Source organism: Drosophila ficusphila, unplaced genomic scaffold, assembly GCF_018152265.1.
Source record: "Drosophila ficusphila isolate 14025-0441.05 unplaced genomic scaffold, ASM1815226v1 contig_412, whole genome shotgun sequence".
Lineage (NCBI taxonomy): Eukaryota > Metazoa > Arthropoda > Insecta > Diptera > Drosophilidae > Drosophila > Drosophila ficusphila.
Window position 1 is genome coordinate 6068172 of NW_025064326.1, and position 19869 is coordinate 6088040.

At 37.9% G+C, this 19869-nt stretch overlaps 1 protein-coding gene across 9 annotated transcripts in view; it reads left to right on the forward strand.

Annotated features, from left to right (window-relative positions):
* LOC108089823 (GTPase-activating protein skywalker) overlaps positions 1-19869 on the forward strand; it is a 39748-nt gene that overhangs the window by 16564 nt on the left and 3315 nt on the right. The window contains exons 1-8 of one of the 9 annotated variants that reach the window (XM_017188229.2): positions 3393-3625; positions 8167-8730; positions 11666-11868; positions 11936-12140; positions 16636-16760; positions 16828-17156; positions 17220-17391; positions 18611-18697. In XM_017188229.2, the coding sequence (XP_017043718.1) occupies positions 8565-8730; positions 11666-11868; positions 11936-12140; positions 16636-16760; positions 16828-17156; positions 17220-17391; positions 18611-18697 (1287 nt within the window). In that variant the 5' untranslated portion in view covers positions 3393-3625; positions 8167-8564. Of the gene's footprint in view, positions 1-3392; positions 3626-8166; positions 8731-11665; positions 11869-11935; positions 12141-16635; positions 16761-16827; positions 17157-17219; positions 17392-17708; positions 17739-18610; positions 18698-19264; positions 19322-19869 lie in introns of those variants that run through there. The other 8 variants (XM_017188233.2, XM_017188231.2, XM_043207954.1 and 5 more) reach the window with 8 other exon arrangements.

Here is a 19869-nt window from a genome sequence, read left to right on the forward strand (position 1 = left end):
TGCAATTTGCAAATCTTTTATATAAGTCATTCGCATATTTTATAGTCAGCAAAATTGTTTTTTTTTATTGTGTCTTGCATGAGTATACTTTTTGATATATAATTCATTGGGCTTTTTTTTTGTTGTTTTGGTTTTCTTTTGACCGTTTTGACCGCTGCCCCGAAAAGAAAGTAAAAATAAAAATTAACAAAAATATCAAAAACCTCTTAAAGATTTTGTAGAAGTTGCTAACCACTTTAGCGAGATTTCTATTCTAAAGTTTATTCCCGTTTGATTAGATTAGCAAAGTTACCGGCTGTTATTTTTAAAGTTATTATATCACATGTTCTTTGTCATTTTTATCATGTTCGTTTTTTATGTATTTTCTTGAGGGTGTGATTATTTGGGTCACAAACATTTGAGACATAACGAAAAAGAGTGGGGGGACACATGTATTTTTTATCGAATTATTTATTTTCTTGAAATTTTTTTCTATTTATAAAAAAGACGTCCTGTGTTCTTTATATCTTAGTAATTATAGTAATTCAAGAAAGATAAATCTAAGAACGAGTTTAAAATTTTGTATACTAAGGAAGTTCAGAGATCAAATCCGTTAAGTCCACATCCCAAAAAACCGCACCGCAAACGCCCACATGTCATTTGTCTTTTGATCTTCAGTGGCATAAAACAATCAACAGCTTTGGCCTGTTGGATATCTTGGGGATTTGGATGACGGTGAAGTCGAGTGAAAGGGCGGCGGATTTATTTATTAATGGCACTGTTTGTTTTTCTCTACGTCTCTATCACGATACTTTGCGTGTCGAGTGATCGTGAATATTTTTTTAGTGGCTGTGGCCGCTGAGTTTTTGATTCTAATTAAGAGCGGAAGGTCTTTCATCGAACATTATGTACAATTATCGCAAATGCCAGACCATAAATCAAAGAAAATATGCAAAATAAATTGGATTATCTATATATATAAAAATGGAGACAAAATATGTGCGCAATCGCATCACATGAAAACGGCTTGACCGATTTGGCTGAAAATTGGTAGGGAGATAGCTTAGAACCAGAAGAAGGTTTAAGCATAAGAAAATTTTGGGAAAACCTTCTGGAAAAGTCGCTAGCGGCTCAACAGATGTACACAATGTTGTATGTAAAAAAAAGATCATAGCTGCGTTGATTTTGTGTATCGATGAAGTCGGTAAAAAAATATTTAAACAAAAAATAGAGCGAGCTTAAACAATTTGAAATAATGCCTGCTGTTAGACGAATAGGAATTGGACGTGCAACATTGACTATTATGTTGTTAAATTGTGTTGACCAGCGAAGCGGGCACAGGACCTCTAGTTTAATTTAAATAGTAATGTTTAATAATTTGCTAAAATTTATAGTTCCTTGTTGAATCTATACGGTACATTTACTTCTCCTTTCAATTAAAAAATGGATGATGAAATTGCATTAATATTTACCAAAAAATATTTCTCGGTTTCCTTGCCTAGCTTCAACATCTGTTCAAATTTACTTTGACCAAGATGTAAGCTAAATGGTAAACATTCCAGCCAACTGATTGATTTCACTCATTCAGCTTTTAGCAGAACTATCAATCGATAAAATCGGTTAATGGTAAATGGGCGTCTTGATTTAATTTCCTAACCTTTTCGCTTTGTAATGCGTTTTTCTTCTGCTCTTTTGGCCTCTCTGTCAACAGCGGCGCCTCTAATTAGATGAATGTACATAGTACACATACTAGATATATATCTCTTTCTAGGTGTTTGAGGTCACTAAGCACAGTGGAAGCTTTTCTTTAGCAATCTTTCTGGTGCTGTTTTGTTTACGTGCTCTTTGGCTTTCAAATGTATGAGAAGATACAATTTAAAAATGGAAAGATAAAACACCTATTTGTGGCACGGCTGAGATTGAATATCTCTTTTTTTAACAATAACTTAGAGATTTAATTCTGTTTTTTTGTTAAATATATTTTTATATAGAAAAATAACTATACCCTTTAAAAGAGTATGAAAGAAACAAAATAAAAGAACAGAGACTGAAATTCTTAAAATATAGTTAAACAAAAGCTGAAGAGATATGCCGGCGGATAAAGCTCCACTGCTCTCTTTTCGAATTTTCTCGCTCGTTTTTTGCTTTCTGCGATAACATTGTTTGTATTTCTCGCTGTTTAGATAACCAAGCGAATTGTTGGGGCAGCACCCGGCCATTATTTTTCTTTCCCAGTGTTAACATACTTTTGCTTCGCCTCGTAAAACTTTATATTTACTTTTCTGTCCCTCTTTTCCCTATTTTGCATTTTCTTTGGGTACTCGTGAGCATATGTTGCGTGAGTGTGTGGGTGAATAATAATTGAGTTGCGAGCAGCCGGGAGCTGTATATTAATAAGCTGCCTCGAAGTATGCTTTTAAAAGTTCAACTTGTTTGCCCACTGCTGTTGCGCTTTCAGGTGTATATTTTATTGCCGGACACGACTGTGGCTTAACAGTGATGGTGCATGTGGGGCCGCCATCGATTCGATCTTTTAAAGGTTTAAACAAGGATATTTCTTAATCTAATAAGCTAATAGTTGAGAAATATACTAAAAAAGGTACACATATAAACTGAATATAAATTGTACATGTTTGGTTTGTTTTGTTTTTAAAGCCGATGTGAAAACTATGCAAATTGCTCAGCAACTAATTAGCTGAAAATCCATTTCATTTGCGATTTCCTCATGCGGCCGTCTAATACATTTACCCTTGCCATCGCAGGTGTCACGGTCCATTGTCTTCGTTTCCATCTCACTTGTCTGCAAATGCGACACTTTTGATTCACACTTTGATTGCTTTACCGGATCACCGATTTAATAACCACAGATCTGCGATCACATGATGACAAAACACCAACAACAATGTTGGCTTACACCAGACAATTTAAAGCTAATTTCAATAGCAATTAGAGACCAGATTGATGATTTCACAACGATTCCGATGTTGTTATAACTCTATTGATTTAAATGTGCACTTTATAGCTCAATAAATTGCTGATGTGTATAATGGCTAATTTGTCTCAAACACGCTTCGCTAATAATTTTCCACATTTTTACAACTGTTCCGGCATTTGTAATGCATTTTATTCGAGACGCGCCCCCTTAAATATTTTTTCTGAAGTTGAACGAACTTCTGAGAGCCGAAACAACAAAAAAAAAAAAATACAAACCTTTATCTGATATTTTGTGTGGAGCTTTTAATTAGACAGCTTTTTGTTTTCATTCGATGGGCCAAGAGCTTTGATAGAAAATGTGTGTCCCCAATGCATCGTTCACCTGTCTTTCGGTCACTCTCCCATTTTCTCTGGCGATTCGAGAGAGTCAAGAGGAGTAAAATTCGTCGATCGCTGGCGACTTCTCAACTTTAATCTCAGTATAATTCCAACCCTCGGGCTCGGTGGTTGTCTGTCTCTGTCTCTGTCGCACGTTCGATCCGTCGATATTTTGTAGTTTTATATGCCCAAAAGTTGTCAACTGTCAAATCACGAAAGAGAAGAAGAAGAGGCAAATACACGATCCGAAAACGAAAAGAAAATCGAGAAAACAAATTGGAATACTTTTCGAAACAAGTCGCGTGTCAGCGTAATTACTTTATATGTTTGCAAAGTGCGTGTGTAAATATATAGGAGCGTATAGGTACACTGAAAAAAATCTAGAGAATTTTAAAAATCGTTAAGAGTTTAATCGATCACTTCGACTCAAAAGATTTATAACTTTAACCGTTGTTAGTAAAAATGAAATAAGATTTTTTTCGGTGTACCTGTGGCAGCCTCCAAAATTGCAATCGGAATGCACATTTAAAGCAAAATCGACTTTTAAATCACGGCTCGTTAATTATCACGCCTAGCTGCCAAACTCAAAAATAAACAAGAAAAAAGCCACCATTTTTAGCCGAGAAAATACAACAACGAAAAATTATAATATATAAACATTGCTTTTATGTGTACATAGTCTCGTGCGTTGCGTTCGGTTGTTCAATGGTCAGTCACTCGATCAGTCAGTCAATGCTATATGGTTAATGACTGTGCGTTGCGCATACGCCATGTGTGCACTATAAATTAACTGCAGAAGGAATAACTTAAATGAAGATTTATTGGCTTCACTTTCAAATGATTTAAATAAAATTTCGAAATATATAACTAAAAAATGCGTACAAAAAATATATTTCCCTTTTTGTACAAATTATATAACACGGTATTAAACATTTGTAGTATTTTATTTTTAGCAGTGTACTTTTAGCTTAAATATACTTTTCTTTATGTGGTTGAGGAAACACGTATATAAATAGAGGTTAGGGGAATAATTGATATAAACAGCTCAGTTTGTTTACACCGATTTCTAGAGCAAACAGTTGCCGCAACAATCAAAATTGAATGAATGGTTGGGTTTTTTTTCGCTCGCCATTTTAATCGAATTCAAAATTATGCCCATAATAAAAGAAACGTGCTGTACTTAATAAAACACACGGCGCACACAAAAAAATATCGAATATAAAAACCGACCCCACTTATTGGAATGTATAATTCCGAAGTCGATTCAATTAAGTGCAATATGAGTGAATAAAGGCCTAAACCAGTTTCTGGCACAAATGAAAAACACATCTTGGGTAAAAAGTAAATACAATAACGAATAAACGTTCTGTGCCAGGCTCAAAACGGCGTCTATCGATGCAGTTAACACGGCAATAACTTGATTAATTTCGAATATAGCCCAAACACGGAGCCGGCTCGTGGTTCGCATCGAATCACGGCGCCTCACACCCAAAAGGGGACCACCCCCAACCGCCCACTTAGGGCCGGCAAATATACGATCCCTGGCGAATGTCAATTAATACCCATTGGCGAATCCCTCCCCCAAAAGACGAGATCGGTCGCAAAGGTCGCACGTCATGTGCCTCGTCCCTCGAAATTCAGAAATATGACTGGTGCTAATTGACAAATAGCTAGCTCACGACCGATCGATCGGTCCAAGATATTTATAGCGCGTGCTAAACAATCTGAACAATCTGGCAGAGCCAATGCAGGCTCGTTGACTTCGTTCTCCCGAACCCTTGACTTAATTGATTCGAATAATTTGCGGAGAAGGCATATAATTTGGTCAAATATTTTACACATTTATTTATGTCTGTTTGAATGTGAAAAAAGTTGAACCATTATTTGAATAACTTATTCGGGGTAATGCAAAATTTATACAAGTTCGAAATTCGAAAAATAAATCAATTTGTTTTAAGTATTATGAAGCGGTTCACCGCAATTTGCAAGTCTCCATATAATTTGCATTTTAATTTCCGAGAATAAAAATTTTGTTATCAGATATATTCCTTTTTTATTATAACTTTTTAAATTTATTGTTTATCCGCAAAATTAAATTTCAATTGCGCATCTCTCTTACTTTTGTTTTTACGAGATATTTTAATGCCAAATTAAACAAAAATAAAAGACATATACAATTATGAATAACGATTTTTATACAGGTTATTATTAACCGATTGCAATGACTCAGGAACTTAAAGTGTTATTAAATTATTTTCTAGTTTTCCGATTTGTATCTTTCAATGATTCACGTCTTCTTTGCTAAGGTTTGACCAAACTGTAGACACAATTTCCCCCATTCCGAAGGTCTTTCCTCAGGTTGATTCCCATTTGTCGTTCATGTTTTTAGGCCCCCAATCTTGTTTCGTCCAATGACGCCTTGTTGTGCGATGCAATTAAGCCGAAAAACGCTGACAATTTGGAAGGGAAACGAAAACGACACAGGAGGGCAATCGGCAACAATAACAACATTAATCTGCAGTTTGCCAAAATGAAAAAACGTTGTCAAATTAAATTTAGCTGCAGCCGGCAATTGTTTTTCCCATCGACCTCAGTTGGCAAGCGAAGCGGTGGCAATGTCGTCAGAGGGGAAAATGTAATAAATTGCACTTGCAATTTGCAATTTGCATGCCCAGAATGTGTTTTTGTTGCCGCTAACCTTTCGCTGTGGCCCCTTCAACACTGATAGTCCCTCTTGATTTGCTTGATTCAACAGAGCATTGTTTCCTATAGCTAAAAATTGCACATTAGATCATGTCACAATTATTCGAATGTGTATGTTTGTTTACTTTGTGCCTAAGATATCGCACAAGATTAGAGGCGTTTTCTGTTTTAGATACTGATCCAATAATAATTTTATTAACTGGGATGTGTCAGAAAGCTGCGGTGATCTTATAAGTGCCAGTTCACGAGTTTCTTGATGAGCTACGTCAAATGTTTAATTGACTATTCCTGTCCCGCAGTATATTTTTATAATTCTTCGATCGCTGCAAACGCACTGATCGTAAAGATAGCGATGCAAACTTTATCTGTAATTTCTTTACGGCCACTTCAGCAATACCAATTAACTGCCATTTAGGCCCAGATAGCGTATTTTGGTAGACTGTTTATGGGACCCTTGATTTCTATAACTAGAGATGAATAATTGCGGAAATTGCTCGGGTTTTTTTGACCTGACGTAGGAGGGGCAATCTTTGGGAATCACAAGATCGTCTATATCTTTATATCTGTTCTTTTAGGTGTTGTGGGGCAACACTTAAGTGTCGCCAGAATTCTTGGCAATCCCTTGCTCATAAATATACCTACGAAATATCTTATAAAATTCGATACAGCCAAGTCAAAGATAATTGCCGTCCATTTTCATTTTTTTTTTTTTTTTTTTTTTGGTTTTTCTTTGATTTTCTATATATGTTTTCCACATTTTATGTATGAACATTTTCGTTAATTTATCATCTGCTCGATGGCAAGTGTGAGTGTCGTGAAAAGCGTTTTTCCCAATGGCCAATGGCCACGCGTTGTTTATTTTCCCCTCTTATTTATACATTTCTGGTATAAACAAATGGCAGACTAGATTTTATTATATTTCGCCTGACGAAACATGTTAAAAATCAGTTTGTGAAGACGCTAAAAAAAGATCAGCGGTTGAAATGCGTTGGAAAAAGAAGCATCACGTGAGGGGCTTAAATGTTGAAAATTAAAATCGGTTCTTATTATTTTTTAGGTGCACTAGAATTTGAGTTTGTGGGTCGTAAAACTGACGTAAGTGACCACAAACGGATCTATAAACTCGAAAAGACTATACAAATTAACAGCCTTTTGTTAGAATTTTTTTTTGTATGATGATTCATTATTTTGTGTATTGTTTTGCAAGAAGCAAAAAAAAATTCTAAGCAAATGCATTGTTAAAATTTGTTTTAAAACATTTTAGACCAGTTAATATTTTATACAAGAGTTTTACATTTGTATATATTTTTGCCAAGTTCGATTTCACAAATTATCGTCTCTTGTTTACCTGTTGAAAATAAAAGAGCTTTTCCCACATGCCCATTATGTAGAAGTTCCGTACAAATTTTCCTGTAAATATTTAGGCTACGAAAGTATTTCCTCTGCTTTTATTTGTTGGTGCTACTTTTTTTTCTCAGTTCTGTTAAAAAAAAATTTCACCTAGTGAGGTTACCCCATAAATTTTGTTTTGCGGTTTGAAAATTTTCCTTGCCATATTGCCAACGTTGCTGGAAAAATCTCATAAATTAAAGTTGCGTATACGCAGGAATGTCCGAGCATTCTTCGCTTGCATGGGATTTTCCAAGCCCTTTTTCGCCCAATTGCTTACGAAATTTCCCACAAAAGCTATTTATAGAGGTATTTACATTAGATTAGGACGTTTTCTTTGCCGCTTTTCCCACTCGGGAGAGCGGGAGAACAACAGAAAACAGCTGTTTGCTCTATGGCGCCCGATAGTGAAATGCACAAACAAACAAAAACTAAGAAAAAACAGAAATAAATCAGAAAATAGAATAAAGAAGAGCAGAGACCCCGTAGAAAAAGCTTCCAATTCAAAGCTTGCACGCGCCAGGTTTTCGATCGCTCTCGCCTTATTTATTCGGGGAGCTTTCATTGAGAAGGCCCACGGAATGAAACCGGCCTGTCCGCCGGAAAATATCAGAGAACCCCGAACGCATCCGAACGCTCCGCACGTAAGCCCGTCGTCCGAGAAATTCGCCGTACTCCGATTTTCCACGACACGATCCCCGAATTTTCGCGCGGGGGGATGCTCCTAATGATTTCTTTCAACCCTCGTTTGAAATATTACAATTAATTTCGATACACCCGCAGAGCCGCACAAAAAATGTGAGCTGAAAATTTAAATGTTAAATGTGCTGCAAATTAAATTCAAGTGCTGCCGGCGTCGCTGCTCGGGCGACAGCAAATTGCAGATCGCAATAAATTAAAACAATAAAAGGCAGCAGCAGCAGTGAACAGAGTGTATAAAAAATACAGAAATTAAGCAAGACGAAAAAAGAGAGACTGAAATCTACATAAATGATGTCGTTCTCGGTGCCAAAAAAGCGAGTGAACAAACAAAAATTAAAATAAAAAATACAAACAACAACAACAGCAGCAACAATAAAAGCAACATAAAAATAACAATAAAATTAAGGCGAGAAACCCTGTGAAATCGAACAAACAGAAATTAAACGAAAGAAGAGAGCGTCGAGAACATCGAGTGAAAAATGGTTGGCAAAGTCTTGGGCATCAAAGACTTGGAGCAGTTTAGCAGTCGGCGCAGCAGTGTCTACGTCGATCCCGAGTGCGACAAATTCTTCGAGCTGCCGCTCTTCATTGCGGCCAGCTCGAACGACATAACCACCAAATGCCAGTGCTTCCAGTTCAGTCCAGGTAATAAAAACCGCGACCAGAGCCCACAGCCCCAGCCCCAGCCCATTAGGCGCCAAAGTCCAAACCCATAACACAAACCTGACAAAGAGCAACATCAACTAATAATTATAGTTCTTGCGAAATTGAAATGTTTTGGATGTCCGCTATAGTGACTGTGAATTAAGTAAACAAGGTAAAAGGGAGAAACTTTTAAGAAATTTAAGATAATTTCGAAAAATTTTTGAATAAAAAAAGGATACATTTATCGAATCGAATTATAAAAGATCTTGAAAATGGAAGCTTTATGTTTTCTTTCAACACTTGACAATTAGCCTTGGTCCGATAGTTTGAAAATATTTTGAAAATATTTCTAAAATCTTAAACTTGACCCATTTTCGTTAAAAAATTGTGTTTATTCAAAAATGTATTTTTCCAGTTACATCCTTGCATGAAAAATGCTTTGAGGCTTTTAAAGTTGCCTTGAACAGAAAGAGCAGATTTCCTTGTTTACCAAACATGGCACACCCTCAACACAAATTTCTTAATATGTTTAGCACTTCTAAAACTTAATTAAGTAATAAACTATACTACAAAACAACAAAAATAAAATCGATCAGCTGCGGGAATAAAAACGTTTTATTTTCCCAAACTCCCAGGTGATGTGGAAAACAATGAATAATATTTCGTGTGTGTATTCATTATCGTATTTTATGCGATAAGAGTTTCGGCTTCATAATAAATGTTATCCGCTACGTGGTCTCTCTATATAATTGCTCACATAAATGCACTACGTTTTGTGCTCTTAATCAGATTGCACAGTTTTAATAGCGCCAAATCGTATTTAAAATAAGTGAATTAATCGCAACCACTTTGTCTATGATAGTTATTTATTTATAACTATGTTGGAGAACTGACATAATATCCAATTATATGCATTTTTGCGCTTTGTTTTCGCTTTCAAACACAACTAAAATTGATTGCGTTGATAGGAAAACTACTGCATCGGTTGCAAGCGGAATGTGCAGTATATATGGTGACGATACACATCGCAGTATTTCCATATTGGTCGTTCGAAAAATGCAAATGGATCCGATGGATGCTGTAGATGGGGATTAATTACCCCCACAAGCGAGGCGGCGAATGAGCGAAGCTTCACTCAATTATACCAGTTTTTATTGTTATTGCATTTGCTGCAATGAATATACACTCACCCCATCCATATCTTATCGCATTCGTGTAATTTGATAGTTCTCCCCGAACTTTTATTGGGCTAACGCAAAATGATTTTTATTTAAGCGACATTCTAAACACTTTTTAACTCGCCATAAAGCGAACAAATAAATCTGTGGGTCTGCGAAACTTGGTATCTTTGATTTGTTGGCCGATATTGATATGGGGCTGCCCGGCGCTATTTCGCTGGATTTCCACCTTATCAGCTGGCGTTGATAGCGGGGGCATGCAAAAATCGATCAGCTGTCGTTGGCTGTAATGAGACATGTCCGCAGTGCAATCAATTACCCCCACGCCGATAGCTAATCAATATGGCAGTCCCGATGAGGTTCAATGTGGCATTGAGGTGGCTAGCTACGGATGGAGGAGCGGGGGGGGGGGATGGCCGGGCGGTGGGGTCTTGGGGTTGTCCTACATACGCAGTTGACCAGCTGACCGAGGTGATAGTCGATCTACGGCTGACAACTAATTGACACATCTGCTGGAAAAAGAGCGGGTGGTGTTTGTTTTCAAACGGCTTTATTTGATAAGCGCAACTATTTTACTTGCTAGTTTTGTACTTTGGTTATCAATTTTTTAATACAACTAATATCAATTAATTAATTTTAAAAATGTTATATCAGCACTTAGTTGAGAGTAGTCAACTTAGTAGACAACACTTATAATGCACTCACTGATTTAATAAATAATTCCACAAACTATTATTCAGAAGCAGACACAAAATATTATAGATAACATTAGCTGTGTTTAACTGAAATAATTTTCCTGGGAAAAGTACAGAGCTTACAATTGATAAAAAAAATTCTGATATGGCCATTGCTTACCTAGAATGCTGCCAAACAGAAATTAACTCCAATTAAGTGGACCTTTCGAAAGAATTCATTAAACAAAACCACGTCATTGGTTTTATTGGTCAACAAAATTGTTTTATAGAGCCTTTTAAAAGAAACTAGCCAGAACCAAAAACGAGCAAAGGCCAAAGAAAATAATTTCGGCGTGTCCATCATAAGTAAATATAATTTTTTTTATCAATGTCCCACTTTATCAGATGCAGTTTCTGAAGTATTTTATTTTGACCACTTGTGGCATGTGAGTAATGTCGTTGCCTTACAAACGAAATTTACCTACTTATCGGTGGTTCACAAGTATTTTTATATCTTGAGCTGTGTTGGTCTAAAGCGCCTCGCGACTTTGATGATAGTGTAGAAGGTTCTTTGCACTCCCATTGGAACGGCTCTAGAGCGATGATAACCTCAAGAACCCCCATTATTAGCCACAGCAAAAACAATCGTGTCATATGATTGCCAGGCTGAAGTACCAGAAATTCCGAAAACGGCAGCCTCGGCCACTCAAGATCTCTAAGTTTGTTTTTGGACAAACAGTCTGCAAGGCATTAGGATAGTTAATGACCTAACCTAAGTGGGATTAGCTTAAAGACTAATCAAATACATATGCTGTATTTTTAGCCCTCCGATAAGTTTGCACTTTAAATCGCTTTATCAACTGCAGTGATAGTTTAGAGTAGGATTACTAAAAGTGATTTAGATTGGCTATAAGTTTGTTTTCGGTTATCAAAAGTATTGCTAAGTGTTTTAAAGGGGAAGTTCTGAAATGGGTTCGAATTTAAGTGTACTACCCACTTACTGAACAAACACCCACTCCTCCCACGGAGAACCTTTAATCTAACCCTATGGCTAATCGGTACCTCCACTATCTTTGTTTGCAGGCAAAGAGCCGGCACTGCGCTCCTACACCGAGATCCAGCAACTGCTGCAGCAGGGCAAGAAACGTGACGTGAAGAACATACTCAGGGAGAACTCGTGGCCCATCAATTCCCCGATCCGATCGCAGCTATGGCCGATGTTATGTGGCCAGCACCAGACCAAGCAGCAAATGCTCGACGGCTTCTACTGGGAGATGGTCCACCAGGTGGGTGCCATATGCTCTCCATTCCAATTGAAGCATATTTTTAATGAGTTTTTCCCTTGAATTTCAGGTCTTTGGCACCACGGAGCTGTCGGAGAAGCCGATCATGTTGCCCGCCTTCGTGGATGCCACCCACTGTTTGCCGTACCACTTGACCAGCACGGGCCGGGCCGTCGCCGATCGGATCGTGAATGTCCTGGGCTACGACTGCCCCGATATTACCTACAGTCCAGTATTGTATCCAATTACATCGATACTTTTGCATTTCATGTCGGGTAAGTTATTATCGGAGTGCCAACAATCCGCAATCCTCCAATCTCCACACCATTCCACTCCACACGTGAATGTCAATATTTGATCGAGTCATTTTTATCGCCTCTCTACAAAGCACACAAAAATAAGTGGCACAATTGTAAGGCTCAACGCTCCAGGCCCCTTTTGATTTACTCCCCATATATTATATGTTCTCTATATATATTATATGTATAGCTATAGCTATATGTGATATATGCGGGGATTCTCGGCGCGTATCGCAGCTGGTTGCAAATTGATGTATCGTGATTTTTTGGCTAATTGATTTGGCCAACATGCAATGAGCCACCAAATAATTTCTAATGTAAATCTTGTTACTCCTTTGTATTGTCAATACAGTGAAAAACGTTATTATAAGGCGACTAATGTTGAAAGATATTTCCTTAGAATACTATTCAAAATATATTGGTTACCTTTGATAAAGATATCAAACTCATTTGCAAAACTACTGCTTAACTTTTGGATTATATTTTGTTCTCCACTCCAGCTAAAACTATATTCATGGGGCTCTACTGTACCCCACTGTACTTGACCATAGTCAAATGATCAACGTCTAACTGTCTGCTTTAGTTCCGCATTTGTTGTTGGTTTTGAAACATTTTTTCTGTACTACTTTATTATCAGCTAATCATTATTTCATTGTTGTTATTGGCGACACAATAACATACTCGAATATTTGACTTACAGTATAGACTGTTTACTCGGAATTCGGTTTCATCCAGTCAGGTGTAGACTGGGAATAAGTCAAAATCCGCTTGATTCCGCTCCCTCAATGAATGGGAAAATAACTGAGCGAATTTTCGCTGAAACGAGATGAAAATATTATTGCAACCTTCGGAGATCCTTTTCGGAAGTTCATCATGGGAATCGCAAGCCGATGATTTGGAGGTCTGCCTCCGATTAACTTGACAGCTGGTCATGTGCCTGACCTATTGATAACCCCTCTCTCTAATAGCAATGGGTAATATCTCCTGTAATCTAATCAACTGTAGATGCCCCGCCCTAAACTATGTACGTTCCATTTTTAGACAGTACAATACAATACAATCTATCGATCTATCAAAGGTTTTACTTAAAGAGCATTATCTCCTAGTCATTGCAAATTATCTCGATTCGGTTTGGAATTTAAATGTATATGTACAGCTTATTTGTGGGAGCTGATAAGCTGATTTTTTTGAGGAGGAGGTCAGACGGCCTGTCATTCTGAAGGTTTGTTTACACTGTGCGAAATGGTTTTGTCCTCCTTTGTGTCTGTCTGGCACTAATGGAATTATTCGATTCCGGTATAGAGCCCAAGGCGCTAAAGTATTTCCATTTTGTCTGGTTTTCGATTAATCAAAATATGCTTGCAGTCCGATTATTTTCAAGAACAGATTTCTATTTTTTTTATAAGTACAAAGATTTTTCGGACTCTTTCCAGAACTCTTGGAACTTATAAATGAAAGTTTTATAGCAAATTTTAATGCTGTCAGACAAGCTGCGATAAAACAGACAAAAAATCTCCAAAAGTGTCAAAACGAAGGGCACTTAAAATAAACCAAAATTAATATGGGCGCTGCGTTCAATCAACACATTTCAATATTGAACATTCTTCATTCGGCGCCTTTTTCGTGTGTGCATTTTCAAGTTCAAGAGTCGCATATAAACAAATGTTTAAAGTGATATAGATAGCCCATATGCATATGTCGGTCTGTTTGCATTTCGTTGTTGACGTCATTGCAATTCGATTCGGTTCGATTCGTCTTCTTTTTGCAATTTGCGATTTTCGCCTTTAGCCACTTAAAGTAAACAGAGCAAAAGACGGGGAAAAATAAAGAAAAACTGCGAAGATTTCAAGGCTCATTGGGGTTTCTTAGTTTACTGACACACATTTTAAGGTAGTTCTTTGTCTGTAGGAACACTTTTCCACTTTTGTATCTGCGTTGATTAACATAGGCTTTGTTTAAAAATCGTATTTCTCGTTCTACAATCTTGTGTGTTTTCGTTGGCTTTGGATTTGGCTCGGCTAATAATGCCAACACGTGAGCATAAAATTCACATAAAACGTTCACTGAAACCCAAGCAAATGCGAACATATGCGTACTCTTTCCTTTATGGCTTTGTTTGCCAATTCTATTCTTCTAAGTTCTGCGTTCTGCGTTCTCCATTCTTCATTCGCCATTATGATTCCCCATTGTTCTGTTTGTGTTTTTTCGCCCTACCCAAACATTGTCGCCTTTTGCCTACATATTTGTTTTGCCGGATTTTTATATGGAGTGCTCATCAGCACATCAGATACTCGGCAATGCCGAGCACGCACAATTCAGATTAAAATATATGGAATAGTCTCCAGTACTTGGATTTAATGGCCCGAGAATCTGACGTCAGTCTTGAGTCAGGTAGAGAGTGAAAATCGGAATATAACCCCTGTTTCAATTTGCATTCCTCCGCCCTTCTTCATTCATATTCATGAGCCAAGTAAATAACCGAAAGGGGGAAGGTTTTCAAGGTTCCCTAGGTGTAACAAGGGCTTTGTCCTATATATTCTCCTCTTGTAACTTTACAGAGAATATATAATTTCACTTATATAGTTTCTGCTTACTTACTATATGTACTTGTAAGGGTATTTAAAGATTTACCAAAGCCAGTTAAATGGCTTCGTCTGCTTTCCGCTGCCAATTAGCAATTCTAAAATGTTATTTTCGCTTTTATTCAAATTTATTAAGTGAGCTGTATGTCTTCTTTCCGCTTTTGTTTTTGTCTTGGACTATTTGCATTGTTTATGTTTGAGTTTGTTGAGCTAATTAAAGCAGAGCAGCAGCTGGATTCCAGTCTTCGGCTCTTCTATCTCGCTAGTGGGTGTTTAGACTATCTTTTGTCTATTTTTGGTGGGTTCGCATCTCATAAATAACTCGGCACGTGCTCTCTGACGTCTACTGACTTGACTTGACTTACTGTTCTGCCTTGTTAGCAAATTGACCTTTGTCTTTATTTAAATGTGGATATAGCTCGTGCGGAGATTTTAAACGATATTTAGTTTACAACTGTATCTTTATATTGTACTCAGCTTTAATTGCACTCATCGTCAGTTCTTTGATTAATTTCAATTGGAAATTGTTTACTTCTGCCGTTGCTTCGACTGATAATGGCGATGATGAGGGGTCATTAAAATTTGAGCTGAATTCATATTGTGCCGAGCTGAATGCAAATGCTGGCAGATTATTGCCATTGCAGCGAGTGGCGTACGTCACGCTCTAGAAATAGCAAGGCCCTTAAATATTTAATAAACTTATCAAATGTTTGCTCACTTACGAGCCGCCTTTCCGGCACAGATAAAGTTCAACCCACGACATCCCTTACAGAATCTCTCTATATGCCATTAAGAGCAGTCGGGGGAACTAAGTCGAACCGCTTGGGGCCAGTGTAATCCACTGATAAGCCGGCGAAATCCACTGATAAGGCCTTTGTTTACCCCGCGGCGTTTGAAACTAATTAAACTTTGCAATGCTGCAAGCCAATCCGTCGACTCCTCCTTATCACCCTGCAAAGGTTCAAGTCGGTTCAGTAGTATCTAAATTGAATTTAAAGTCCGCCCACTCCGCCCAATCCCAACTGAACTCTAATTGCTAATTGATCGGGCGGCGGCGGAGTGGATGTTTACACACAATTACATTTTTAAATGCACGGCAAATATTTTGAGGTGCGCTAATGACTTGCTCACGACTGTCTGAAAAACAACTCGAGCAAAACTCCGAGAGGGTATTTATAGCCGCCCCAACACTTCGACATTGCATAATTCGATCTAATTTAGAAATCAAATAATCAGAACGCATATACTTGTACACTCACGGGGTTGTTGGGTAAAAATTGTGCCAGCTAATTAAGGAAAATTGAAGAGGGCGATGGCGGGGAAATCGGGGGGAAATGGCGGTGGTCAAAGTGCATTCCCACCGACGGATGTTCAACGCATTCTCGATTTAATTTGCGCTGCGTCATTGCGGTAATTCAGTGCTCTCGGCCATTTACACACACACATATGAGTATGTACACATAAACACACACTCACACGTAGAGAAAACCACTTCCTCCCGCTGCTCCACCTTGGGATTTCGTTTTCGTCCACCGCAAATGCCATAAGCACTAAGCCATAAGTCGAGCTGCTGCTGCAGTTCCACAATTAAATTGGAAGCGGATCTGGAACGGAAGGAGGAGGAGGGGAGGGGGCTTCATAAATTGTGGCTAAGGTTAGGCCTGTTATTAAATAGGTAATTGTTAGGAAAGCTGTCATCCAATCTCACCTGCAAGTGGCGACGGGGCGTATTAGATATCGAGTATTACGTATACGACATGTTGTGCGATAAATAGAGGCCTATTCTGATTCGTAAATTAATTCAAATTCTATGCATACATTCCATCAAATATTTCATTAACCCTACAAGTTTTTAAACTAATACAATAAACCTTATTTTTATCTTGCAGAGGAGGAGGCGTACATTTGCTTGGCCGGTCTGGTGGGCAGCAAGGAGAAGGTATTCATCAATCAAACCAAACTACAGCACGAGGTCACCTGGAAGACGGTGATGCAGATAGCCAAAAAGCACACGGTAAATATAAAATTACTCTTCTGCAAACCCATCGATCAAATGCTAATCGAAAGTTTTTGGTTAACAGAAAAGTGCAACTTCGTATTTCCAACGTATTTGCCCGGGCCTGAAGCTGGAGCGCATCTTCATGGACTGGTGCTGGTGGATTCTAGCGGGTCTACCCTTCCAGCATCTGGTGCGGATCATGGACTGCTACTTCCACGAGGGCATCAAGGTCCTCTACCGCGTCGCCCTCGTCATACTCAACCTGTTTCACAAGGAGTGCCAGTCGAACAACGAATGGAGTCCGGATAATATTAAAAACGACATTGGCAATGCGCTGATCAAGTTCTGCAAGAAGATCCCAGTGTCGCCGGCGAAGCTGCTCCATGCCGCTTTTAGTATTAGGGGACTGAGGTAAGTAAACATCAAATTGTATACCTCAAGATCATATTTTAATTGATTTTGTATCGCTTGCAGTACCCAGTATATTTCTAGAATATTTATCAAGACTGAAATGCTACTAAAAAGCCGTTCCGTGCTCACCAGCGGTTCGAAGCAATTAATCAAATCGCGTTCAAGTGATAATCTGCCCACTAGTCAGTCGCAGGTCAACATCCAAATGATGTCGCACACCTTGACCATCCGAGAGGTAAGTGCAAATACGAACCCTTCATCCAATTGACACGCCCCCTAACCCACCATCACACAGTATACAAAATACAGAATACAGAATACAGAATACATAATACAGATTACAGATTACAGATTACAGAATACAAACAGAAACCGAGTTAGGCATTTATTCAGTTAGTAATGACCCAAATGAAACTTTACACAGCACAGCACCACAAACAAACAACCTGTCTAATGGTAAACTCTGATTTATTTTTATTCGTTTTCTGTTTATGTTCCTCTCACAACTTCTCCAACTCTGAAACAACGCACCCAAAAAATAAACAAAACCAGAAGCTGCACTCCGAGAGCTGTCGCAATTTGGTATGAGGCTGGAAAAGCTATACGAAATTATTATTAAAGACAATACTGATAATGCCGATGTTCGATTGATTCTGCTTGTTTTGTTGGTTTTCTTTCCAAACTGTCTTTGAATGAGTTCAATCTGCGTTCAATTTCAATTTCTTGAGTTGCTCGAGTCGAGTTCTGAAAGCATGAAATTAGGGAGTTATTATTTTTAATTTAAGGCAGTCATCTGTATATACGAAACGTACATTTTCGGAGTGAACTGGATCGAATCTCGTTGGTTTAAATCCAGTTTATTCCCAAACTCTCTCCCTAGAACTGATTCGACTCGATTTTTGTGTTCGTTCTGCCGCCACTTGACTTTTGTGTTGTGTTTGATCTCTCTGCCATTTTTTATTTCGCCGAATGAACTAACTTCTCGCCACTTTCTTTCCGTTACTTATCAATCAAAGCAAAAGCACAGCCTCAACAATAACCACATCTATAATAACCACACAAAACAGCTTTTTATTCCTTTCCGTTGCTTTCTGTTGTAACAAAAAAAAAAAAAAAAAAAATATATATATATCGCAAAGCCAATACTCACAAACAAAAATACATAAACAAACAGAAATCCACAAGTGAAATTGCTCCTTATATGAAATCTATATATAAAACGTTATTTCTATTTTTCTTGTACTTTTTTTGCTGCCTTGGCAACGAAATGAATGAATATTAACGATACAACAAAACTAATAATTGCAAAAAAACAATATAAATTTGCGTACGCTTGATCAATCAATGTATACATATTTTCGATATCGATGAAATACATTTCCACCGGTTCATTTGCCGCCATTGGGTGCATACTGTTAAATATTTCATCCGTCATGATAATGTATAAACCATAGGGCGAAAAGTCGCCCGGTCATAGAGCCTGCGCGATGGGCGTTTATCCCATACACAATCTGAAAAGTCAAGCTTGTAAGAACGAAGATGTAAGTGAAAGCCAAAGTCCACTCCTCCTCCACTCCAATAAAAAGCCAATCAACATTCCACACCGAGAATCTACTACACGCCACACTTTTAATCGTACTCTTAATACGTATACGCCATTATCAATGAAAGCTTTTGGCTCATGTTTTAATTCCGCAAACCATTGAAGCCACAAATCTGCATGAAATGCCAAGAATTCTTTTTCAATCTGATAGAAATTACATTTTGACTTTTGTTTGATTTTATCATTGTTTTGCCAGTTCTTATCCACCACATGTTTTTTTTTTCATGAGTTATCCAGTAGTGTTGGCAAATTATTAATACAATATTTACCAAAAAAAAAAGTATTTTATTTTAATATAGGTCTTCTTTATTAAGAGATCGTAAGCGGAAAACCCTATTCGGTTTTGCCAGATATCTTAGGGCGGAGAATATACATAGGATAGCCAGCTAGCACAAATCTATCTACGAAACGGTGCATCCATTAATCGTTTTCATGTGTCCCCCAGACCTCATCCGCCATATTGCATATAATTTTTTGCTATATATCCATCTATATCTTTTCATAGCATTTTGGTTTGCCGGGCACAAAGAATTTCATAAAAACCTGGACGGATAGACAATTTGTAAGCATTGCATTGCATATTGAAAACCCTCCAACCTGTTATCCCCACTCCATTTGCCATTACCACTCATTCCGTAATTCCATTAAAAAAAAAAGTGAATGCCATTCCTCGAAAATCCCATCCAAAATTAAAGAAACAAAGATCTCCATTCCGTGCCGTCTTAGAAAATGTTTGGGCAAGTCTCTGTCTATGTAAAAGTGTCACAGTCCTGAAGTCATTTAATGTTAGTAGTCTCCAGTTCATCTACAAATTGGAAGAGTTGCAAAAATAAACACTAAATTTAATCCATGAACCAGCTTTAAGTTTTAGAGCCGCCAAGCCACAGTTTGAGATGCGCTGCTCCCGCGCCGCCGCTGCTGTTGCTTACAGTTTGACCCGAACTGCGCCGTAGTTTACTCTGTAGTCTTGAGCCTCCATCGAGAGCTGTTGCCTCGTATATGTATATGTCAATTAACCCTGGCTTTTAGTTGTTTTTCGTTGACTTTTGGCCTTTTAGTTCATGTTCTTTCACTCTACTTTACCCACGCCAACGTATTTTGTTCTGTCAT